Genomic DNA, 26,739 nt, shown 5'->3' with positions numbered 1-26,739 from the left:
ATGTTGTCCTTAAAGATTCATCTACTTTGTTTTATGTACACCTAGGCTTTTCCAGAAATGGCGGGCCTTGAAGACTGAATATTTAGCCTTGAATTCAATGAACAGTTTCAAATCTTTCAATTAATGTTGCATTTTTGAAATGGACAACAAATGTTTCCCCATACTGGAATACAGGAACAAATACATATTTTGAAATGCCAGCATTATCCTAACTCATACAATAAATCAAATTATTTGGATCTAAAGTGATTAATATAATCATTTCAAACTTTGGAAGTCACTTGTTCTGATTTTAAAGAGTGACTTCAAAATAAGTCTGGCTAAACTACTATTTGAATCTTTGTCCAGGAGGTGGCATTAAAGCTACTCTATATTTCAGTGATGCCATAAGAATTTTAAGACAAGCTGTACATGTGCTGGTTATATAAAATGATTCAGTAATATTTATATTTCTAGAATTTATATGTACAGAACTTAAATGCAGAATGCTTTATCAAATCCAGGCACAAACAAACAGTAACTGTCAAGGAACCTAATGATTCATTTTACAATTTCAAAAGATTCAGAGGGCAACAACGATGGAAAATGTGATAATTCCCCTATGACAAACATAAGGTAGGGTAGGACTCCTCAGCTTAGAAAAGGCAATCACTGACTGATGGAGTAGAACACTGAGACAAGGCATAAAAATCATGAAAGGCATGGACAAGATGGGTGGTTCCTATCTCATCTAGAACAAGAATTAGAAACTGTTCAACAAAACTAGTAAGAGTTTGTAAAGATAAAAATAACCACATGATACAACATCAGAAACTAGTGGTTTATGCAGCTCAATGTAACAAAAACCTTTCCAACTCCTTAAGGTATTGGTTGCTTTATAATCTCTATAGGTATGGACCATTTTGTTTTCACATTATTATTATTATTGTACAAAATAAAATAATTTTCTATTGGCTACTTGGATTCCTCACACTAAAGTTGGTGGCTTAGTCCTGAAAACAAATGTTGTTGCACTAATGCCCTGTCCCATTATACTGAAGAGATGTTAAAAATAGAGTGCGTGCACCATATGGAGGAACACCTGGGCTCCTTCTGCTTGACTCCCTGCTGGAATTTGGTTATACTTCCCAACAGCCACCAAGTTGGGCCAATTAAGTAAATTATGTTCAACTGTGATAATCCATCTCTTTTCTTCTGTGAAACATAAATTTTTCATAAAGCTTCAATTGCACATTGAAATTATCAGTTTGGAGCTGAACTTGTGCCTCCTTGAGATGAATGAAACTGTTCCTACTCTCCAATGTTGTTTTTCCAGTGTTTCTGCACTTTTTATAACATAGAGGGTGTATTTGGCTGCCATTTTCACCATCTTTGCACAACCATATTAACCAGAAGTATATTAATAATGGAAGCTGAGAAGCAGTACCAGTTAAGACACTGGCATTCTGGTACTAGTTTCCCTAGTCAGATTCACCCTGACCTGCATAAAACAGAATTTGAGAGCAGAACTAATGAAATACAATTTCTGATACACAAGGTGTATTTTTCTTTTTCTTTCATCTCCTTCAATAAATGTCCAGTTTACTTGTAGTCGTCAAATTTGTTTTATCCCTAACACTTCTCAGCTTCTCTCTGAAAAGAACGATATATGCCTGGCTCAGTTACACTGACTCTTTGGGGAGTATTCAGAATTGAGAGGTCAAATATTCACAGAACTGCTCCCCAGGAATTGTGATAGCACATGTTCATTTGAAAACAACTGGTATTATTCTAGTTTGCCAATCAGGTATTTTAAAATGATTAAGGTCTTGAAATTCACTAAAGGAATGGAGGATGCTATAACAAAGTATTGCACAAGGAAAAGAAAAATTACGTTTCATGTGTATGTAAAGATCTAAACAACAGCTATTTTAACTCATGACAAAGGTAAACTGTTGAGAAAAATGTTTCATCTTAATGTAAGCATCAAAATACCACATAGCCTAAGACTGCAGATTTGAGAGAAAATATGTTTTAATTGATCTTTTAATAAACCAGCCACATTTTCCACTATGGATTATTAACACAACTACTCTAGAGCTTTGTAGAACAGGAACCTATTCCTCATGGTTACCAAGTATCTTTTGCCATTTCCCTGAATTATTATGTAGATTGTTACCACAAGCATTTAAATTGGAAAAAAACCCAAAACATCCCAGCAAAATGCCTGAACAGATCAACACATGTTGCTGTTCAAAATCTTGCTTATTGAAATGTGATTACCACATTAAACATTTGTTTTATTTCAAGGTTTGAGTTTTCCTGTCATCCCCACAGCAGATACTAATAAATACTTATTTCAGGAACAAAGCACAGAACAGCTATTTGATGATAAAAAGTTCCCTTTGATGATTTAATAAAATGGGAAAAAGATGTGATACCTGCAGTGAACAACAACAGGTTCTTCTCTGCCAGCCCTCTTCTTTCGCACGAGACACACGAAATCGAGGAAATCGCTGGAATCGTCAGGAACCCCATGGTCAGGCCATGCAATGTACTGGATTTGGGTCAGCTGGCGGCTTTCCTCTTTCTAATCAGAAACATGAAATTTCATCAAGGGTAATTCAAGTCCCATTTTTAAAAAGCACCAAAAACAATAATATAAACATCAATAGTACATTGATAGCAACTTGTACCCATAATCAAAGCGGCTTCAGGCAACTAGCAGTGCTTTGTGAGAGCTAACCATCAGTCATCCTGGATTTTACAATTACTTTTTTTTTTCCTTAAAAGTAAAATAGGAAATCCACAAATGCTTTCATCTTCAACAGGTGAAAAAAATTACAGAGCATGTAATAGAAAAGCAGTTAAAGGATACCAGCAATCTAATTGAACACTAGATGTACAAGAAGGTGGTCATATTCTTAGCAAACCAAATTTAACAGAACGAGACAGCATCTTACAAGATCAAATGACAGAAGTGGGGTAAGGAGGGGAGATCAGACAAAAAAGCTTTCCTTCAGACCCTGTGTGAACAGCAGCAGTGTGTTGGCTTAAACTGAGCCTCCTACACCTACAAGGCACAATGACACTGTTTTCCCCTCCCTCGCGGCCCTTGCTGTGGTATCACAAATGTAATCAATCGGCCTCTGGTTAGGGGAGGGGACAGACCGGGCAACCGGAGTCGAATTTCAAAAGAAGAGGAGCTACTGCACTTTAAATAGCCTTTAGGCACTGAATCATTTACAGAGATTCCACGGCTGATAGCAGATGAGCAATTGTCTCAACAGGACACAGGGCAGGAATTTTAACTGCAAATTGACTAAAAGGCAGCTGTATAAAACTGGCTTCTCAAATGGCAACTCAAGCAGTGAGAAATAACTACGTGAACTAAATTCCAGATACTCATTTCCAAACATTTCTGACATTGAAATGCTGGCTGGGAAGACTCTGAAAACTACATATGCCCTGACAATCGTGCAATGCATGTCCAAAAAGGTCCTTGTTTACATGTAGTTACCACTCCAGATTCATCTTTCAGCAGGATTTATCTTCCATCTTCTAGCATGTACTGTTCAAGATGGAATTAAGAACTATTTGCCTCTACAAAGACTTTTCATCATCAGTGTGATGATGAAACACCTCTAATGTCTCACATGTTCTGAAAACATCAAGGGAATAACAAGTTTCTCAACTTCTTTTATTACTCTTTTTCTTTGGCCCGGTTATGAAATACTCCAATAAAAACTTTTAGGATAAATGATATATCCTTCATGTGGTCCAATTAATATGATTATGAAAAATGAATCTCAGTGATATTTTCACTTTTGAAAAGTTTGTTATCATTTTATGGATAGAATTTCTCCTAGGAAAGTACATGACAATTCGTTTTCTAGAGGGTTCTAGAAATAAACAGTCTCATTTATATGGATATGCCACCAAGTTGAAAAGAAAATCTATGCATGTTTTAGGTAGTATCCAAGGATAATACATGAAAATATATTAAGATTTTACCTCCAGATTAGTCAATGTCATTTCTCGAAAGACATAAGCAGGATTTCCTTCTTCTGAATGGCAGGTAATCTGAAAATTCCCATATGATGAGCTTCCTGATGGCTCTGGCCAGTACTGATGGCATTTAACCTAAGGTCAACACATTTTTAAGGATGCCTGTGTTTAAATTCAGTGTATAATTTCCATTTCCTCTAGTTTTTATACCTTTATTTGTTACAGATTATTTTGATCATTTTGTAAACACTATTTAATTACTTACCAAATAGACTTTGTTACCTGATTACTGTTTATAAAATAGGGTATCATAAAGATTTCCTGTTTCTCTTTCCAAGAGGACACATGCACCAGGTCTTGCATTAGTTTAATTGAAGATGGATGCTGCCTTTAACATCCATTACAATTTTTTTAAGACTTTGTCTATAAATATTCCATCTTAACACTTGACTGACAAAGATGCTGCTTTATAAATATTTCTGACCTTCAGAATCCTAATCTGATCTTCTCAAAGAACACTTATATGGGAAAAGAACAAACAAAAAAAAAGGGAAATACGCAACAAAAAAGTTGCTAAGCTAATGCAGAAAATAAGGGGATGAGGATGGTGGACTTCAGGGACTCCCAATCAAGTCCTCAAATGTGAATGAAAACTTCAAACACTGTGATTTTCTGAAATATGGTTTGAATGCCTAATGACAGAGGTCATTTCAGCTCAAGTGTGCTTTTGCATTTCCAACCCACCTGGCGAGTCTTTAAGAGCAGCCAGATTTGCAGACTTCCTGCTCCACTGAGACATCCCGGCATGCAGTGGGATAGTGATGTCAGAAGCCTCATGATCAGCTTTAGAGCAGGGAGTCTGCCTATGGGTATAAGACAGATAAGGCCTTTTATTTCATTATTAAGCAGCTCTCTAAAGAACTCCACAAATATCATTATTGAAGGGGTGGGGGAACCTCAGAGAACTGCTATTGCAAGTCTGTTCTTAGCAGATCTGCAAAGAAAACTCAAAGTAAAAGGGCACTTGTACTGAAATTCCCTCTAATCATGGTTATTTGGGAGCAGGCAGCATCATGCAAACATTGAGTCACTGAAAAATGGTTTAAAACCACTGCAACTTCCCTTCAATTATTTTAATTCTATATAGAGTCCTGACCTCACAGCAAGTATATGGTTGTTAAAAAGTCAGAATACATACAGACAGCTAACTACAATTCAAGCTGGTCAGAACAACCACAACCCATTATAAATCCATCTTCAAAAGAAATCCTGATATGGAGGAATTCCACTACACTGAATTATAGCAGACAGTCATTTCTGTCCACACACTTAACCAGCCAGTGCTACTGTGAATGCTCCAGACTAAACCAAGTAACTCAGGAATTACACTGTGTATGACCACACCTGATTGTTTTGCCTATCTCCAAAGGATAGAACTGCATGAAATCCAAAGTTATTAAGGAGAAACTACAGCTTAAACCAAAACCAAACAAGCCAAAAAAATTCACCTGAGGCCTTTTATAGCACCACACACAATTATTTTTACTAATTTTAACTCTTAATTACTCTATTACTGGTATTCTATTTTAACACATTTCATATACAAATTAAAGGGCAATGATTATTTCACATGATTAAACAAATCTTTATAACAGAATAATATTTTATGGGAAATTTTAGAGTTCAAGTTTTAGGAAAACCCTTGATAAGACACCCATCCAGGCATGGGACATTAACCCTACAAAGCTGTATTAGGCTGCATTAAAAATTAATCTCACTACATATCAAAGAAGTATTCTATGAAAACTGATGGAACTTCTTGGAGTTCCTTCATTTGAAGTTTGGAGAAAAAAAGTTCTATGAAGCTAAATTCTAGATGCTTTTTACTTTACAATAAGGAATCTAACAAAGCAGACTGAAAGTATTTGAGGAAATACATGAAGAGTTAAGTGTATTTCAGGACTGAACAAAGTTTAACTATTGGCTGCATTAAGAACTCCAGAAGGTTTAAAATCTCAGACTCATCATTGCAAAAGAAGTAGGAATGCACTGTTCTTATGAAAAACAGTTACAGACTGACAGAACAGTTCTGGTTGGAATGGACCTTTAAAGACCATCCAGTCCAGCCCCCTGCAGTGAGCAGGGAGCTCTCCAACTAGACTGAGTTACTCTGAGCTCCATCCAACACGACCTTCAGTCAGAGAGATGAACATTCACCACCTCTGGGCAACTTGTGCCAGTATTTCACCACTCACATTGTAAAAATTTCTTCCTTATATCTACTCTACGTACACTTTTCTAGTTTAATACTACTTCCTACTATCCCCTTGACATATTATATGCCATCACAATATATTCCTCTAATATTTTAAAGGCTAATCACCAACAGTTTTTTAGAAGATTGTGGAAGTGGCATTTAAGGAAATGTTTTACTTACTCTGCCCCGTTCTACTTGAGTTGTTAACATCACAACCATGGAAGAGCCTTGCTCCCAAGTCATCTGCCAGAAATCAGGACAAGTGTTTGGTAATGGACCTTGGCAAGCAATGTACTGGTTTATTATTGTGGAAGAAGGGATTTCCATCTAAAAGAAGACAAAGTCATTATTTCAATTCCTACAGCAAATAAAAGTCAGGCATCAGACATTTACAGTTTAGCAACTGATTTTTAAAAAAGCAGCCATGACATTAATTCTATTTCTTACAGGCTAGCAAATATGAATTGGCACAGATAAAAATTCTTTAAGTGTTTCACATGCAAATTACTACAAAGATTCAAATACACTTTACACTTTACTGACAGTCATGTAGTTGCCACAATGAAGATTAATGGGTGAAAAAAGAAATTACAGAGCAGTTGGCAAATAATTCAGGTGCAACTATTTCTTGCTCTGTGGCTTTTTGACAATAGGTTTTAAAAGACAGATCTCAGAATTTAATATCTGGAGTTTTTTTCATTACAGTAAGTAGCTGTAATTTTTCTGTTACTAACAATGAAAAAAATAAGAAGCAAAAGAAATTGATGCCAAATTAACCTTTACTGTTGTTGAACACAACTGTCAAGAAAGTAATCAGAAAAGAAGAATTAATGGCTCTGGAGAGGGCTGGCTTCAGTTTGCATTTTTTCACATTAAATGCAGGGGTAGACTTTAAACATTTCTGAAAAGATGTGCCACCAAACATTAGGAAGGAAATTGTCTACAGGAAATTTCAAATCACCTGACTAGAGGCTTAGTATTCCAGCCTGAACTAGATTAATGAAAAAAGATTTTTAAAATTAATTTTTTCATTGAAAAACTATAGAATTACTTAATATCAGAAGCACTTCTGAAAAATACTACTCACATTTATATAATTTGCATTGATGTAATCTTCATTACTTTTTAAAATAACCCGTGTAGCATCATCTGAAGAAAAAATTCAGGAAGATGTTACTAATTTAGTAAGCACAGTAAAATACTTTCAGAGCACATACAGACATAGCAATACTTACAAGGCGAAATGTCTCTGTATCTATTTTTGGAAATGTTTTGAGGTAATCTGGCACAAGACATTGTCATTCCAGGCTTTTTCCTATACAATTGCTAAAAGACAAAGCTGATGGTCAGAACATAATAAATGCAACAGTCTCATTATTACATTATTTGCCTAAAGAGAATTTGCTCTAAAAAGAGGTGCTTTTTAGGACATACACTATGGAGCAACAGTAGTTTCCACAAACATGAAAACACATTTAAAAATAAAGCACTATAAATTTAGTTATGCTCTGGGATCACTGAAAATGACCAAGATGTAGCCAAAACTTGGTTAAAGACAAAATGAACATTAAATTTCAATCTTCCACTAGAACATTAATCCAGAGAAAAACTAGTATTGTATAGTGGTAAGTGAACTCACTGATATGGACATCCCACTTGATCATTTGGGACAAGCAGATTATGTTGTGTATAGGCATCAAACTACATTGCACTCCTTTCAGTCAGAATTTTTGGTTTTTTCCCCAGATGTCCTTCTGTATTCCAATAACTTTAGAGCAAATCCTGGTTACTTTGCTCTTTTCCTGTACAAAATTGCTTTTGAGAGGTTCCTGCCCTTTCATGCCTTAGTCATGCATTGCCACAACCCTTGTGCTACAAAAAACATCAGTGAAACGATCCAGGTTCAAAAAAAGCAGTTTAAAAAACTTTTACACATTGAACCTGCTAGGGAGAATAAAACTTGTATTAACGCAGAATTCTTAATAATTTAGAAAAAAAAATCTGCTCTTTCTAAATATAAAAGGAAATTTTACCAAAGTTCTTAAAGAATAGTATATAAAATGTATTTTATATATATATGTTGCAAAATACAATGCTAGGTCTCATTTGGTGAGGAATTCACAGAATTTGCCCTGCTGTGTTTTACAAACCTACACTTTCCTGCTTTAAGCCACTTGATCTCATGCATTTAAGAGGGATATCACCAAGTCAGTGCTGAAGAAAGACCATGGCTATCAGCAGCTTAATGCCCCACAGAAAATGCACCACTGTTCTGAAATATGTCAGTAAAAATCAACCATTTATTAAAAACACAGTTACATTAGCCTTTAACATTAGGGCAGTATTTTCCATTGGTTATTTCACCTTCCCTCATCAAGAATGCCTATAGAATGTCAGTGTCATTCAGTTTCTACAGCAACTTAGGTATGGAATGAAGGCCTGAGTACAGAACACATATTTTGGTAGACATTCTTCAGCCTTCATCTTTATGAAAGTATTTTATTAGCATGTCCCTGATAATCACAAGAAGTGTAAGTAATCAATAAAACTATTTATAAAACTAAAACCCAGGATTAGGTGTTCTTAATTTGCACATACAATACAGGATTGATTTTTTTCCCTTGGTTATTTTTCTTTTGAGAATGTAAGGCAATTGTTTTCCCAAAGAATGCTGACTGTACTGAAATTTAACTGAAATCTGCTTCATTTAAAAATAATTGCTGTCCCAAAAGAGGTGGAACTTGCCCCGAGCTCCAGGCAATTCAGTACTCACATCAAACTGAGCCAGGACAGTTCCAGTGATAAGCCCCTCTGCTAACTGAATCATGGACTCCCTCAGAGCATTATCATCTTGATGGACACCATCAAGGGGAGATTTCTCAGGGATGTACTGAAAATCAGGCTCACTCTCCAGCTTCTCTTCCACAACATCGTAGACAGCTACAACAAGAAAAGGTATGAATGCTCTGAAGATGCTGTTTGACTAAAGTTAGCTATAAGTTATTTATTTAAAATAGCAAAACTACCACATTTCTCCTGTAGAAAAATCCACACTTATTAGCACATTGATTTTAGTCCCCATCAGCAAGGACAGAGAGCCTTCACTGATCATTATAATCCATGACAAAACTATTTTTTTCTTTAGTGTAATAGTAATTTTAAGTGAAAGCCCCTCACTAACAGCTAAAATTTTGATCAAAACTCACATTATACCCTGCCTTGTCTGATGTAACTCTCAAATCTCAGATTCTCACACCATGCCTCTGATATCATTATAGCTGCCTTTATATTTTACTTACAATTCACTCAGAACTCATTTTAGGCTTCAGTAATTAGGGCAAGATGTGGAGACCACCTGAGAAAATTGCATTTGATACATGGCATTATAAAGCTATCAATGCTCTATGGATTTCTTGCCTATAAGTTCAGAAATTATATGCATCCTCTGCTACACATAACAGACATATGCTGTTCAAAAGCCTATTTTTAAATTATTTTACATCACTACAAAGAAGGAAACTGGCAACTCCTCACTTCTACAACTCACATGTTTTTATCCAGAATACAAAGGTAATTAACATGCAAAGGGAAAGACAGTTTGTTTTAGAAAATGTGCAAACAAAGCTCATAATTTTGTCTGAAAAGAAAGTAAGCACACAAAAGCTGCAAGAGAACTTATACACAGAATGACAGCACATGTAAGTGGGGAGTGCAAATTAGTGAAAAAGGGAAAAAAAATTATGAGGTGAATGAGGTACTCTGCAAAAGTAATTTCAATTATTCCAATTAAACGTCAATATTTTTCATTCTGCTTTTTCCTCTCCAACTCCACTGTAAGTTAGGAAGTGCAGCAGAATTAAATCCAGGGCCCATCTGCTGGCTATGCTCCAACAGTGTATTTTGTGAATACACTACATAAGCTTTTACTTAGACTACATTTTAGCACTTCTACTAAGACTCCTCAGTAGAAATGTTACCAGTGGTTTTGGATTGATTTAAAAATATATGGAAGGATTTTGTATGTACTGACTTCCAATGTCACCCAAACACTGAGTATTTGGTAGGGGATTTTTTGTTTGTGTTTGTTCTAAATTTTCCTTAAGAGAACAATAATAACCTTATGAAATATATTCAATATCCATATAGCTTTCTGGACATTTTTATCAATAAGAGTGAGAACAAAATTTAAATTAGCTCACTGTTAGAAATATTTTATGCCTGACTTTATTATTTTGCAATACTTAGTTATACACAGCTCCTTAGATTATGGGATCGATACACTCTGTTGTGACAATTCCTTTTCAGGGAAGGGAGTTATTTCTTACAGGTTACACCTTCCATGCCAGGACACAAAATGGAGGTTAGAAACTGAGAGCAGGGTGTGGATTTTTATTTTTAATTATGATGCACAAGCCACTCACCATTGGGTCGAACTAGGAGCACCAGTTCCCCTGAGTGTCTCTCACAGCTGGCTTTAATAAACATCACAACTTGGTCGTGGGTATGCTCTGCTATGTCCCTGCCATTAATCAGGACAACCTGGTCCCCTTCATTCAAACGAGGGACACACAGATCAGCCTGCAAGGTTGAGGGAAAAAACCAAAACCATCTGTAACACAAGCCATTACCAATTTCTTACCTCAAAATAACAACTTAAAGTAACTATACTTGGGCTCTCCAATCCTAACAGCCCTGTTGCTATGGCTGCTGCACTGTATTTAAATGATAAATCCAAGAGTTACACAATCCACAGGCAGTGCCATTCCCATTTGCAGCTGGGAGGTGACTGGCACTGTAATGTGTCTTTCAGCAGCTGTTACTCTACCCCTCAGCTGATGCAGAAAGCTCCTCTGTTTGAATCACCCTTTGTACAGGCAAATAAAAAGCAGGATGTTTTTATCTTAGCAGGGAGGGGAGAAACATGGCAAAACCGTGTCCAAATCAATTTCACAGGCTTAAATGCTTCAGGTCTGAAATACTGCAGTGGTAATAGCAAAAAACAATGCACAACTCCCAGTAATCCCAGGGAGAGGAATCAGGTGATAAAAAGTGTTATTATAACCATGTTCTAAACATCACTGCAGAAAAGAAAGAGCTCAAGCCATCACCAACTATCTTCTCCCTACAGAGTGAATTTTTAAAGCCAAAACTATTCATGTTATTAAATATTTCAGGGATAATAATTAACAAGACACATGAAGAATTATTTCAGCAAACATTTCAATATTTTCAAAGAATAAAAAAAAAAAAAAAAAAAAAGGGCAAATAAATGGTTAACTCCACTCTAACACCTATTGACAGAGCTGACTCCAGTCAGCTGAATACCAGGTCAGGATTTCTGGCAATAAATTGACAAATATTGTGCCTAGTTTGAAGACACTCTTATAGTCACTAAACATCAGTAACAACACACAATCAGACCTGATGAATGATTCATAATGTCTGGTTTTAATCTACATGTTGGCTTTACTCAGCTACATCTGTCACTGAAGTAAGACATTTGCTATTTTAGTTATTTTTAACACTCTTTCAATATGTAATTTATGTGAAATTACTGAATGTCTATATCTAAAAAAAGCAATAAAGTAAAAGTATTTTTAGGATGGAACAGCTTAAGTACCAGTACATACTGAGCATCTGTAATGCCTTGTAATTTTCAGAAATTAAACTTTGTTTCAGCAGGGAAAAAATACTTTTAAAGATTGACATATTTAAAGATTTGACATACTTTTAAAGATTTAACATATTTTAAAAATATGTTATACAGCCCCACCAAATTTTTAGTGCATGTAATTTGCTTTGTTCTGGTAACCTTATAGCAAAACCTAATTTTCATAGTCAGCTAGAAAACAATTTATAATTTTCAGTACATCCTTCAAGATACACAGATATTGCTACCAAGTCTGCTTTTTTGATAACTTACAGGTGTTCCTGGAGCTACCCTGGACACTATTACCGGCATCTTCTGATCATATCCGCCCTTTAAAAACAAATTAAATTAGTGAGAAATCCCAAATGTCAGAAAAGAACCTTAATAAACGTAAAAGGAATAGATGTACTGTTACCTTTACATTGAAGCCAAACCTTCCGTTTTCATCTGGTTTCATTCTGATCATAACAAGATTGTCATGGGGGACACCACCATTGGGCTATTGGACAAAAGTGATATTATATTAGTATATATTTTGTTCACAGTTAGATTTGGAGGATATTGTATTTAATAATTCTGCAGTTTCCTTATCAAATAACTGCTCCTGGACACTTGAGAAAATATCAAGCAAGAACACAAACATCTTGGGTTTGCATAAAAGGGAAAAATTATACATTTAAGAGTCTTGGACATAACTAATTTAAAGGCCTGTTTTGTCAAAGTAAGCTCAAAGTAAGAAAGAATATTAGAAAAGACTAACTGGCTTCGTAACTCTAATAAAAATAGCTTACTAAATGGAAACTTCTTAAATTAATTTTAAATTTATTTTAATTACGACCACAGTGAAGAGCTGCAATAAGAATGCATTACAATGAAAAGGAAGATAATTGTCCTTTTGTTTCTCTTAACTGCAATATGCCAGTAGTAAGCAAGGAAATCCTGGTTCCCTATCCCTTGCTCCATTTTCAGTCTAGTAGATTATGTGGTGTGACATATGCTCTGCACTGATTCACCTCTGAAAATTTTAGCTGCTTTCTTCTTGGTTTTATTGGGATGACAACAACACTGTTAAAGGAGATGCCAATAAACTCAGGAATATTAGCTACCTCTTTAATCTGAAAAAAAAACAACTTAGTGCCATTGAAGTGATTTTTAGCTGGCTCCCATCTACATTTATTTCACAGACTGAACATTAGCTAGCATTTCCATAGTTCCTACAGTGAGAGTGCAAAGTAAAAAAAGAAATGTTTTTCAAGAAAGTTTTCAATGTTACTAGTTACAGCAAAGCAGAAGACACATACTCAGAAAAATAAACGAAGAACTTAGAAAAGCAAGTACTTTTATATGTTAGAAAGTTCAGAACCTGGAGTTTCACTAGGCTAAAGAAGTCTGCACAATCTGGCTCATTAGAAGTTAACTCAGCTGCAGGTGTCTTCTGTTCTTGGTTAAAACAAAACAAAATTCACCAAATGTATTCATAGTAATGAAAGAGTGAAAAATTTGGGAAAGTAATGGCACAAGAGATATTAATGAAAAGGAAGGGCATTAGGAAGCCTGATCATATGCCAATCACTTCAGCCTATGCTTACTGGTGTGGGAGATAGACAGAATGAACATCTACCAAGTGCTCACCTGCAGCATTTGGCAGTTTTTGTGCCCCTGCATTCCCCAGACAGAAAGGAAATGCTAATTTCCTGCTTTAAGATGCTATTTTGAGCAGAAGTTTATAATGCAAGTATGCAGAGAGGACTGTATGCCATCCTTAATGTGTCTGACTGAAGGGATTTTGACCACACCTGTTTTCAAGTACTTTCAAATACTTCTGACATTCTCAGACTGGACACTTGGGGATTGCAGATGGAGTAAAAAGTTGTCATTCCCATATGTGTCCTACTACCTTTCAGCATAGACCCTCCATACATGCAACAAAGAAAATTCAAAAGTTTTATGAAGTCAAAATGGTGAGGGGTACTCTCTAAAATATTTGAGATGGAACAGCAAAAGACTGTAGCAGCGCAGGAACCTGGATTCTGGTCAGAAAAAGCAATTTTGAAACAAAGCAACATTCCAAAAATTTCAGTCATGCTATGTTCCTTCTTCTGCAATCCCCAAAATAAAAAGTCATCGGCAGACCAAATTAGATGTTCAATTACAACAGTGAGCTGCCTTCAGCGAGCCTGCATAAATGTGTCCCACTGCAGCACAGCAAACAATCACACTGACAATGCACAGAGAAAAAACCAACTCATTCACACAGCTGTGTTGGTTTTGCAGAACTAAAAGGAGTTAAAAAAACAAGTGAAAGTTATTTTTGTCAATTTGGTAAAGATAACTGAATACAGGGCAGAAAAACTTGATGACTAAAGTAGTGTTATCTTTCAAAGCAACAGTACTTTAATGTGACTCAGGTAAGCACTGCCTGAAGACAAAGCTGTTACAAATTCTGTTTCATTATTTAATTACAACAAAAAAATTTTACAACATTCCCAAAACACTCAAAACTCTCACTCTTTAGTCTTTTATTAGAACCCCAGCTATGAAATGAAACAGGGGCTTTATGGAAATCTTAACTTTGTTGTAAGGCCTGAGAGATCAGAACTCCAGAGGTTTACAGTTCAGGATGCAAAAAAACCAAACTAAGGCATTTCTAAATATCAGTTTGGGGAGGTGACTCAATTTTGAATGCCTGAGGCTGACAAAACTGTTTACACAGTATTTGCTACATCTGGATGTTTCCCCATCCTCCAACACATTTCTTGTTCTATTTACTGTTCACATTGGTATAACATCTAGAACCACTGGAAAACTTCTGGAAGGACAAAAACCACAAAAGTGATCAGGGAGATCTCTCCTCAGTCAGACAATCAACTGACTATCTTACTCATCTCACACATGCTTGATTATGGAAAAAGAACTGGTGATATTTTTGTATTTGCTATCACAGGCCTCTAGATACTCTCTTTCTTGGAAATTCTGATGAGAAATGCAACCACAGACTCAAGAAGCTTCCCCTGATAAAACTGCTTTAGAAGCTGGTAGGCATTTTCAAGTTTAGCTTTTTAGCTAAAGCTAGATTAAACACCTGCAATGTCTTTAAAATTTTTGGCAAATGGCTTCTCAAAGAAGAGGTTAGGCAGAAATTTCTGCATGTGCTGAAAAGCTAATGCTCAAAAGGTGTGCAAAACCATCCCAATGTAGTGATTTGTTATCAACTGACAAAGCACTTCTCCAGCAGCTAGAGTCAAACCAGCAGGAGCCAGTGAAGGGACAGTAGTGCTGCAATGTAATGCACAAACACAGCAGCTCTGAAATGCCTCAGAACCAAGCCCATGTACAATAGGACCATCATTCTGATAAAAAGCAGAATGGTTCAACTGGATCAAAAAACTTACGGTGGATTTTTCAGGTGATGCAGGAACATCAAAAGTTTCATTAATATGGTTATCCAGTTCTTGCTGTGAGTGTGAATGATGAATTTGGTTCCAACTGTTCTTTTTAAATTGTTTGGGTGGCAACGCTGGAGGCTGCCCATCTATAGGAGTCTCTTGAGATCTAAATACCAAAATAGAAATATGAAGTGGAACAACCATGAGATATTGACAGTTCTTTCAGGGCTGCAAATAAACTGAAAACGCTAGAACAAACTCAAAGAGTTTGAGAGATGGTTATCTGTAGGTATTTTTAGAACCTCAAAATGTAGTGCAGTAGAATATATTGGCAGCTTATGTTTGCACCTGTTGCAGCATTTTTCTCGACAAGTAACTGTACACAGAACCAGCAAGTTCATCTTTTACCTATAACCTTCTTAAAAATGGTTTTACATGCTTTAACCCATTACTTCTGACCTGCAAGCACTCCATTGTAGATTAATACAAATGTTCTCTGTGTTTTTGTATATTATGGTGAATTTCCTTTTGTTAGTCCTCTTGGAATAAAAGCTAAACTCTGTAATTCGTATTACATAAATATATGATTCATCTTTCATTATAGGGATTTATATTTAAGAATTAAAAAGAACATTTGGAAAGGCTCAAAAGGGCAGTGAGCTCACAGTTCCCAGTAACTTTTTTGAACGCCAGTTTCTAAATACCAGCAGGATACGTCTCCTCCACAAGCACCCCATGAAAAGGTGCTATTAAGTCATTTAACGATTCCAGACAACAGCCAACTTATACCAGATCCATAAACCATCAAGAATGAACTTACAGGTTATAGCTGAATCTAAAGAGAATGCTACCACCAAAAATAGGGTGTCTGTTCTTTCACCCACATCCCTGGCTGCTTCCTTGAAGAACTGGTCCTCCTCCCTTGGCTAAGGCAGCTTACACCAAGCAACCAAAACCACTTTTTGGACAAGCCTGGGTCCTCCAGTTTATCTCAGAGCTGGCCACCATGCAGGGAGGGAAGGACACTCCCAGAGGCAAAAGGAAGACACTGCTCCTTTCATTATCAGCAAGCTGTAGTGGTAACTCATCACAAAACTCCTTCCAAAAGACACAAACATGAGCAGCCCTGCTGTATTCAGTAGTCTTGCCTCAGTGAACTGTTAGCAGGGCAAGACTCTCAGTATGAGACTGCACAAGGTTTCAAGTTGCTGCAAATCTGAAAACCTAAGGCACACATCAAACTTCACACCATAAAATTTGTCTCTGTGCAATTCAAGAAAGGCAGATCCCAGATACATATTCAAAAATAAAAAGCTCAGCAAAATGGAATATACAGATAAAAAAAAAAAGAACCTTTTTCAAAAAGCATGAAAACTGGGAAATAGAACACTTCACTTGGAAATGCCAAACATTTTCTGCTTCAGTTTAAAAAAAATTAGTCAATAGTCTTAGAAAACAAAACTGGTAACGTTTTTGTCAGTGTATGAGAGAAAACAGCACATTCTAAAAGATCCCAACAATATTTTTCTCTATTTTTCTGCTTTATTTCAACTTTCAGAAAATATTTTTTTCAGGAAGTGTTACAAGAAAAAAAAAGCACTAATTATTCAGTCTGATGTCTGAAGAACCTTATGTTCAAAACACAGTTGGGAAGAAAAATAGTATTTCTTAACACTTTTCAGTGCAAGTAACAGAAAAAAGAGCACATTTCATTTTTCAAGATAAGCAGCTTTTCTAAATTCATTTTTGTGGAGAGAAAAATATGATGATTGTCAACATTTGCAAAACAAATCTGCAAGGCAGCTATAAACTATTTAGACATCGACTTACAAAGGTCACCCAGAGATTTTTAGCTGCCTATGCACTCATTCATTCAAGTTTGGCCAGCACAGATTACTCAATTTTTTAAGTTATGTATTTTCCTGAAAACAATTACTCCTGAGAGCTTGGAACCAAAGAAAAAAGGAACAGAAAACATGAATAGAAACACAAAAGAAGTTATTCTGATAAAAGCAGAAGATGGATCTGATGTTTGACTAGATGTCTGTACATACATGTCAACAAACACAAGTAAATTCCTACCTAACACACAAACTTAAAGAAAGGATTTGAAAAGTTACTTAAATGAGCATTTTACAAGCAGCAATGCAAGTTCTGTAATATATTAGCATAATGATTTGTGAGAACTAACAATCAAGCCTCGGGCATAAACTTCAGTGCTTTATATTTGCCCAGTCAGCTTTGAATTTCCTTATGAATGCTCAGACAATGGCAGTGAAAGCAGCCTATTTTGCAGGCAAAGCAGCTCTCTGTTACTGAATTCAGCAATTTACATAATAATAAAATAACATACAAACCCTGGCACTGGCAAGCTTTGGGTATTTTTGTTACAGATATCCGGTCTGATCTCTTTAATATATTTAGCAAAAGTTCCATACACACCTCCATAAATTTATTAAACTAAACACTTACCACGTGCTTTTGGAATTTGAGGTTATAATTAGCTAAGGGAACTACAAGCATTATCTCTCCATTTAGTGTTGAACAGGATGTGCAGATGGAGAAAAGATGTCCAATTAAAGGTCATATTAGCTAAACTATAATATACTTCTGAACTGCATGGAAACTGTTAATTTCTTTTGCTATGTTGATTCCAAACTCAAAAAGATCACCAAGCCTATTGCCAGTCAGGTTAGCCCCTCTTTTGCACACATATAAATTTGATAAATAAATAAGAGTTTCTGACAAATTAGCACATGGACTACTCAAATCTTTTCCACCAGAAAGGTCAAATTGATTAAGAAATAGCTTTTTGGACTGTAGAACAGTATACTTTAAAATTATATAGCTACTATGACCTTCATGTCAACTATTTTCCTTCATAAATGGCAAATCTTGAATCAATAACATTAGCTTAAACCTTCAAAATACCTTAATGGAATTCATATATTTTTGAAAGTCAATGTCCCCATTCTTGAAAGTATCTTATACTAGAGATCAATACCGGGATATCAAATTTCAGTTTTAAGTTTCTAACAAGAGGAAAAAAAAACCCCAAAATGGAAGCCCTAACACTTAGTGCTTGGACATAAAAAGTGCAAAAACATGAAAAAGAAGCCATAGTTGTAGAAACCACTTCCTCTCTTTCTAAGACTCATTTCTATGGTGACTTACTCAAGAAATAAGTACTAAATAAACAAATCCTAAACACTCAGGAAGATCTTGTACAACTTCAAGTAAAGGGATATAAATAAAAGAGAGATTTAATAATTGTGCTTTTTTCACTGTATCCATGTGTCATTCAGTAAGGGCTTCTCTTAACTGACTTCACATGGAAGTCTTACAACAGAAGGAACCTGACCCTGTGTGGCCTTTGGACAACGAAACTCTAATATGAGAAAACATTCTCATCTGTTCCAGTTCTGAGAGTCCTTTGGCATGTGAATATGTTAAAATTCCACCAAAAAAAAGGAGAATTTACGCGCCTAAGTCAAATTAATATTACGTAACCCTGAAAGTTAAGAAACTAGCTGAGTCAAATTATAAATATTGTAGTCTATTGTAAAAAGCATCATGTGCTATATTAGAAAACTTTTAAAATTTTGTATTCTATTTCCCTCCTAAAAATTAGAATTGTTAAAACTGAAAGCACAGTCAGTCTAAGCAAGGTTTTAAACTGTGTTTAAAGAGTTTTCCACAGTAATTTTTCCTGAGACATACCATTTGTTTATAAACATGTAATTAGCTATGCGCTGCTTTAGAGTTCTCAACTGAAAGCATTTGTATGCTTTCCCTGCTAATAGAGATTATGATACAAAACTATGAGGGCATATCTGGCATTACATTATCAGCTACACTAAGAGGGTACAGTGCCAGGGATAAAATGGTATATATTGAAATATTTTTCCTTATTAATCTGCATTCTGAACACAATTTATTGAGTATTTCAGTATCTTTGAATAACTCAATGGGGATTTTTGTTTGTCTTCCTTCTGGACCCAGTATGGAATAATAGTTTTTATTTCACCCATTGCATCCAATGGTAAGCAAGCTTACACTATAAAGAATATTCATCATTATTAAAAACAAAAAAAAAATAGCCTGACTAAAAAGCTTATTTTTAAGCCTAAGTGTCAGCTTAAAAAAATAGAAAATTAACTCTGTAACAATACTAGCAATGTCCAAATGCCCAGCTGCCAAAAAGGTACATAGTAGTTTGTAAATCTCACTTCTGTGACTTGACAAAAAAGCAACATTTGCAGACTTGTGGGAATTAAAACTTTCATTCAATTCCATCAAAAACCCAACTTTTGGTTCCACATCCAGACACTGATGGTCACATTACAGCAAACCCACATCTTGTGTTGGTGAGGATGGTATTGTAATCCTGAATCTGGAACATGTCAGACACAGGTGTTCAGCTCTGTATCTGTAGCTCTTTCTCACAGTAAGACCTACACTAATACCCCTAAATAACAACCACTTTTTATTAGATTGCCTGGCTCTCCCTGACCCCACATTCAGCAATAAATTCTTCAAGACCAGGATCTCAGATTCCCTTCAGCAGCCCTGCATGCCACAGTGGCTTGGTAGGAGCAGAACTTACGGGGATGATTCCAGTATGATGCTGTTGGCCTGGGTGGAGGATGGAGATCTGTGATTTACAAACACTTCACTGGGGGAGGTGTGAACCACATGATCCACTAAATGTCCCACTGATGAGGGTCGTAACCGGGCTCCTTCTTGAGTGAAGGCAGAGTTGCGACTGAGAGGGAAAGCAGAGCAGTGCAATGTGAAATAACAACAATTTTATTGTTAATCTACATCTCTGATAACACCCACTAAAATGGGATGCTAAAAAAATTATTTTCTCTCAGTGCAAGCACATGTTCGTACACATATTTTTATTAAAATTTCAAAAATCACTGAAAAAATTATGTTGTCAGATCAACATGTATTTCATTTTTTTAAGTCTTCAAAAATTACTTTAATAAACACTAAGGGCTATTGAAAGAATTTATTTACTTTTAATTAAAGAAGCCTGAAACCATTATGCTCCAATGAACAAGCCAGCAGCCCAGTCAACAAGAAGAAAAATAGATTCCTAAGAAGACAAATCCTGACTGTTCATGGCAGAACTTAAACCGGAATTTATTAAGATGAACAATTTATCCCCTGAATCTTCCCCTAGAAGAATCACAAGCTTTGCACAGAGAGTTTTATAATTTCTGGAACCCAGTATTTTCCTATTTGAAAACTAGCATGACAATATTAAAATTCTTTTAAACATGTATGAATTAAGTATATTATTCTTTAAGCATCATTATTACACAATTTTAAAGTAATTTTTAAGTAATTAAGTAATTTTTAAGTAATTAAAGTAATTTTTAAATGCTACAGGTATTTACAACATTGATCTTGTGAATAATATGCTGTAGAATCTTAAAATCCTGACATTTATGTAACACAAAATTGAATAACACTGATTCTTAAGCAAGTTTCAGCACACTGAGAAAATTGGTTACCCTCCAAATGAAATCAGGAATGTTTTTTCACTCACTTAAAACAGAAGGCTCTATCATATGAAGAGTGAACATTGAAAGCAAAGGCACAAAAATTGAGAGGAATAAACTTGCAAGGATTTCCAATAAAGTAATTTTCCCCGATGTTTAAAAAAGTGGTATTAAGTGAAATAAATTATGTTTAAAATATCCCATAGATTTTATTATCAGGGTCTTTTTTACACCAAATTAATAGCTTAGTTTTAACTGAGCTTTAGAAAACTCAAACTCTCAAATTTAGGGTAGTGTGACACATCCTACACTTTTTATAGGTCAAGTGAGAAAGGTGAGAAGCACCTAAAACTCATCCCTAAAAAAATTTTTTTTAATCTGAAGCCAAGTGTTACAGAGAATCATTTGGCACATATTTTTTGAAGCTATTTGTCTACATAACCCATGAATCCCTTTATTACACAAGTAGGTCACTCCCATCAGAGGTAGAGAGTCACTTGTAGGGAGAGATTTGATGCTACTCACTGATTTGGGGTTCCAGGTGGGGACCGTGATGGGAGGCTCTGTGTTTCCAACCTGTCATCAGACAGTGAGTTCCTGCTCACTACTTCCCAGTCCATCCCACTCATGACCTTCCGTGCCAAGGGTTTGCTGGGGGATCTAGAAGAAGAAAGTCAAATGACTAACCAAAAATTGTATGATGTAAGAACAAAATTATATAAAACTCACCACAATGAAACTGATGTTCTATCACAGGAAACTAAATGATATGTAAGAAAGGAAACATAATAATGCACAGCTGTATTTACATGGGCAGTTCTGTATTTTCTCCATCTACTGTACTTTATTTAATGGACTTTGAAAAAAAACGCCATTGAAATACTAATAAACTAGTGTTGGCTGTGAGGGAGACAGGCAAACTCACTAGACTTTTAATGCCTCAAAGACAATATGACTCAAACAGCATAATCACCGAGAGATCTGAACTTAATAAATGTAGAAGAAAACCAAACAAAAAAACAAGTAAAAAAAAAACCCTCTAAGTAACACAACTGCTTAGCTCCTCAGGAAAAATAAAGCAACAAAAACATCAGGCCAAAATACTCCCAAAGAATTTCAAGAACTGAAAGTGAGGTAATCAACAACATGGCAACAGAGTTACAAAGTTTTGTTTAGACATCAGGGATTTCCATCAAGACCACAGGCTTTCTCCCAGAAAATGCCTTGTCACTTGCCAGACAGATGCAATAATATTATTTAACTATTTAAATTTCTTTGTAACAGAACTTCATCTGGTTTTGTGCCAGTAATGTCCTTCAGATTCAAGGTCATTCTCAGCAGTGCTTTTATACAAAAGGAATTCTGCTTTCTACTTGTTGCCCTCTCTTGACATTAACAAAACTTTTTCTTCCCATTCTCTGGTCATTCCAGGATGCCTACAAGCTCCTGCTTCTTTCACCTCTTTCTTAAGCACAAATGAAACCATACTTGCAATCTCTCCTGAAATACATTTCCAGTTTATATTGGAAAGCAGCAAATAAATCATCTGTGGTTGCTTTTTTCTTAGCATTGCATTGGATGGTTCAGTCATCCTGCAACTAAAAACATACCCAGACTTTCACATTTTGCTGTTTTCAACTGAAAATTCTTCAACTAACAGCAAAAATACTTTAAAACAATCCATACATGTCCTGTACATTTTGTGTTACTAGGTTTTTATTTTACTTCTACTGCTTTCATAGTAGTAGAAGTAAAATAAAACTACTTAGTTCAGATTTCTCATCTATAATTAATCAACCCTCTCTAGTTCAAGTGATACTTATATCACTTTTGTGATATAAGAATTTAATTTCCATTTACCTTCACATTCTATCACTAAATTCTCCAGTTTTGTGCAATGAGGTGACAACATATTATTGTATGAGCAGCTCCATACATTCAGATCAAAAATTAATTTCTCCCTTCACTGTCCCTGTGACACATGGTAACTGTTCTTTATCTTTGTCACTATTACTGGTTTACTGAAAGAGCAACTCCAGAAAGAAGGAACTTTGAGAAATTAAGGAACTACCTGCACACAAACTACATCCTCTGAAAACGGGAAACTTGCTAACAAATATGTATTTTTGCTTCTCAGAGAACTTAAAACTCAATGCAAGTCACCACCTTGAGCAGATAATATTGTCCTCAACATTACCAAAAAAATCTACAACAACAACCAATCAAGTACTATATTGAATAAGCTTCATAGACACAAATAAGTAAGATGTCAATACTGTTTGGTACTAATGGAGTGATGGTGTTCTTGTGGAGGGTTTATTTTTATTTTTACCCCACCAAGCAGTTCTAAACATGTATTGCACTCTGCTTTACTGCTCTAAAGTCTTACTGAGTAATAGCTGACAAATTTCAGGCAGTTAAGTGAGATGGGCCATTTTAATAATACTATTTCAGGTGTTATTTCACCTTGGGGAAAAAATCTAATAGTACATTGATATTTGAAAAGAGGGAAATATAAACTAATTCCTCCAGAGAAGCACATCCAGTTTCTTAGCACGCTTCACTATATTTAAGGAATATTAATTTGATTTGAAAAATAATTAGCTTTGTAGCAGATCAATTAAACCAAAACTCCAATTTCAGTAATTTACTTCAAATGTGAGCAACTCAAACCACTTTGGTATCTTTCTTCACAAACATGTACATGCAAGCAGTTCTGAACAGGTAAAGAACATGAAACTGAAACAGCAGAACTGAAATGTGTGTCTGATTCCAGCCCTTTGCTATTCTTTAATTGATCAGGGCTCTGATCAGCTGGACCCTGCTGACACTTAATCATCTGTTTGCACCCAGTAGATGAGCACCAAGAGCCAGCTCTGCCAAGACCTGGATTCTACTGGCAGCCAAAGAAGAGTCTGAGGGAAAAAATGTAGAAGAACGTAATATAACCAATGCTGAATTAGGTAAGTACAGACTGCAGATACAGTAAAGGCAATTACTGAACCTCATTTACCTTCAGTGAAAAAGCAACAAATGGAATGTAGAAAAGTTGGAAGTGGGGCTTTCTTTATTTAACATGCAACAACAGTATAAGTGCACCATACTTGCCTGTGTGAAACTAGATAAATTACAAAGAGAGACACAGGAGCATATAGCGTGGGGAAAAAAATCCAAGTTTTTCCAACAGTTACATTTTTGACTGCTTGAATAACCCCCATTGCTTTGTATCTTAAGCCAAAGTCTGTAACTATGTTTATGTAAACTTCCTCAATCAATACAACAAAGGAACACAAATGAGCAAAGCATCACCTTCTTCCATATGGAAACGTCCAATGTCAAGAAAGCACTCACCTTTTATTGTGGATAGGGTTTGATCTTTCAGAAGATCACCTTACCACCATGATAAACAGCTGCAGTGTTTATCACCAAAGCTTCGTCTCAATTATTTTATTAACAGCTCTAACCTCAGAGTCCCCACCCACTCGTGTTTGTTGCCCCAATTTCCTGTCTTTGCAGAAATTTCAAAGAAAAAATTACCACACTGCAGAACTGAACTTCTTAGTGCTGTGCCAATTTTAGTTCTCCTGTCAACACTTCTAAATCCAACAATAAGGTTTTTTTTAATTAACATTTAAGATTTGTTGTGAAATATACCTATAAATTTGTCCTTTATCTCTGACTTCTAGCAATATTAAAATAATTTTCTCACACCAGAGTGCAGCTGAGTAGATAGGAGAGGAGAACTAAGATGCATAAAACTTTGACATTTTTGAATTTTAAATTTCACCTCTGTCTGCTCAACCTGGATGCTTCTACTGCACCCAGCACAGGGCACTGATAGTTAACAGAATAAGCCATTTTCAGATTTAATTCTGGTGTACCTGCAGAGACATTCCTAAAAGTTGGAAGCAGTCCCATCTATTTGAGTAGCGACAGAAACTGAAAACTTTACCTGCCCCCAAGTCTTATGAGCTGCAATGTTATAGCAAATACAAAAAATAAACCCAAACACTCAAAACTGAGTAGCAGGGATGGAATTACATAATCCAACTAAAAAAACCCATGACATTTTATTAGCTCAGCTACAGTACAGAAAGCCTTCAAATACAGAATTTGTTTGGCATCCACAGCTGAAGGGTTAAAACCTTGCACAAGGTGGGAAAGAATAGAGGTGTTGTTTGGGAATACAGGTGGGAATTTAAAAAGTAATCTCTGTTCCAAAAAGAAACATAACCTGAAGCCACAGCTTTGCTTTGCATTTTGACAAGGAGTACAGGGAACACATTTCTCAGCAAATCTGACAAATACTGCTGCCAACCAAGAGGGCAAAACCATGCACAAATCTGCAAGGTACATTGCACAAATGACATATGCAATTTAAAGCACCTGAGAAATTATTTAATAGACATCAAAAAGTGCATAATTAAAGCAAGGTTGAATTTTTGGAAACAGAGACTCCAATTTATGACAGGGAGTTTGCAGATACAAATGACTGACACCCTCTCACTCAAAGTCCCTGCTCTCAGCCCCCCGTGCACACCAGAACTGAGCAGCCCTAGAATATTTTGCAAGAACTCTAAGAGAAACCCTAACCCTTTAAGAATTCTCTCAATTCATGACTTGATTGAACCTTTTCTATTCTTATTATGTACTTTTATTAGGTTTCTGGGAATTCTTATGACGTTTCATGGATTGTGAATATCCTGCAATAAATGAGGCCAAGAGAAAAGCTGTAATGAAAATTATAAAAAAACCTCCCCAAAACAACAAAAAACCCTAACAACAACAAAAACCCAAAACCAACCAAAAATCAAAACACCCACAAAAAAGCTAAACAACTGCTGCAACGGTCTTCTGAATGCTGAATTTAGTGCTGCATGAAGATTAAGAAAACAGCACCTACATAATGTATGAGATTTATTACTGAATATATCCTTCACAGTAATAATAAAAATTCCATGTTTAAAGGTTAAATGTAAAGGTTTCTACAATTTAGAAAAAAAAAAAAAATCCTTCAGCTAATTTAAAGTAAAATCCTGAGAACAAACAGCTAAGCCTGCTTCCTGTAGATAAAAATTGCTTGTTTTATTTAAATGGCTGTTAAAAAATTTTATTTCCCTGTCTCATGCTCTGCACCCACGTTTCACTCAGCATGTAAAGGCCAGAGCAGCTAGCCATTACTTGTGGCAATCAACATTTCCCAACTTAGAGCAAACAGATCACTCCAGTAACATCTCTGTGTAATTCCCTATATTCATTTTCTCGCCATGAAATGATTCAAAGGTTTGCTTAAACAGCATTAATTCAAATAAGGCAGTTTCTAATTAGGTATTTTTAAGAAATCCAAGTGTAAATCTGGATAACTCTACAAAAAGCCACTGAAAATATTGCTTGAACTGATCTTGAATTAATCTTCTTATGCAATAATAAGAAAAGCAACAGCAATTATTTCAACACATGTGCCCGCCTAGTTCTCAAGAAAGACCTTGAAAATCCACCAAAAGAATCCCACTGCCTGAGAGGTTAAAAAGCTGTTCAATGCTACCATGACTTTGCCTGATAAAGACACACCACAAAAAAGAAAGGCAGGTTACAGGAATAAAACCCACACTATAGCTGGAAAATCTTAGAAAACAAAATTTATCTTCTGTATGAATACAAAAGGGCTGACATCTACTTAGCATGTCAACCTGAGATGCAAATGCTCAGAAGACAAAGAATTAATGTTCTTAAATTAAGTTTCTTGAACAACACTGAGTTCTAGAAATGTTTTCTCTTTCAAGCTTTTTTCACTCTTGAAAATATGAAAGGTCTTTAAAATTGAAAATAAATTAATTGCACACTATCATGAGGAAGACAGAAGAAGTAGCTGATTTCTTAAAAGCCTTTTGAGATGTATTTGTTACAATACACCATTATTTCATTTCACTGATATAAACATATATG

General features: G+C 35.5%; 1 protein-coding gene across 1 annotated transcript in view; it reads right to left on the bottom strand.

Annotated features, from left to right (window-relative positions):
* PTPN4 (protein tyrosine phosphatase non-receptor type 4) overlaps positions 1-26,739 on the bottom strand; it is a 105,317-nt gene that overhangs the window by 5,629 nt on the left and 72,949 nt on the right. The window contains exons 14-25 of the mRNA XM_058810028.1: positions 21,319-21,453; positions 19,887-20,045; positions 15,287-15,446; positions 12,310-12,393; positions 12,168-12,224; positions 10,666-10,822; positions 9,018-9,184; positions 7,480-7,570; positions 7,332-7,393; positions 6,425-6,571; positions 3,994-4,122; positions 2,421-2,569 (exon numbers count right to left, since the gene is read on the bottom strand). Of these exons, the coding sequence (XP_058666011.1) occupies positions 2,421-2,569; positions 3,994-4,122; positions 6,425-6,571; positions 7,332-7,393; positions 7,480-7,570; positions 9,018-9,184; positions 10,666-10,822; positions 12,168-12,224; positions 12,310-12,393; positions 15,287-15,446; positions 19,887-20,045; positions 21,319-21,453 (1,497 nt within the window). The remainder of the gene's footprint in view (positions 1-2,420; positions 2,570-3,993; positions 4,123-6,424; positions 6,572-7,331; positions 7,394-7,479; positions 7,571-9,017; positions 9,185-10,665; positions 10,823-12,167; positions 12,225-12,309; positions 12,394-15,286; positions 15,447-19,886; positions 20,046-21,318; positions 21,454-26,739) is intronic.

This window comes from Ammospiza caudacuta, chromosome 8 (assembly GCF_027887145.1).
Source record: "Ammospiza caudacuta isolate bAmmCau1 chromosome 8, bAmmCau1.pri, whole genome shotgun sequence".
Lineage (NCBI taxonomy): Eukaryota > Metazoa > Chordata > Aves > Passeriformes > Passerellidae > Ammospiza > Ammospiza caudacuta.
The sequence above is the reverse complement of the archived record's forward strand: the minus strand, read 5'-3'. Positions and strand labels throughout refer to the sequence as shown.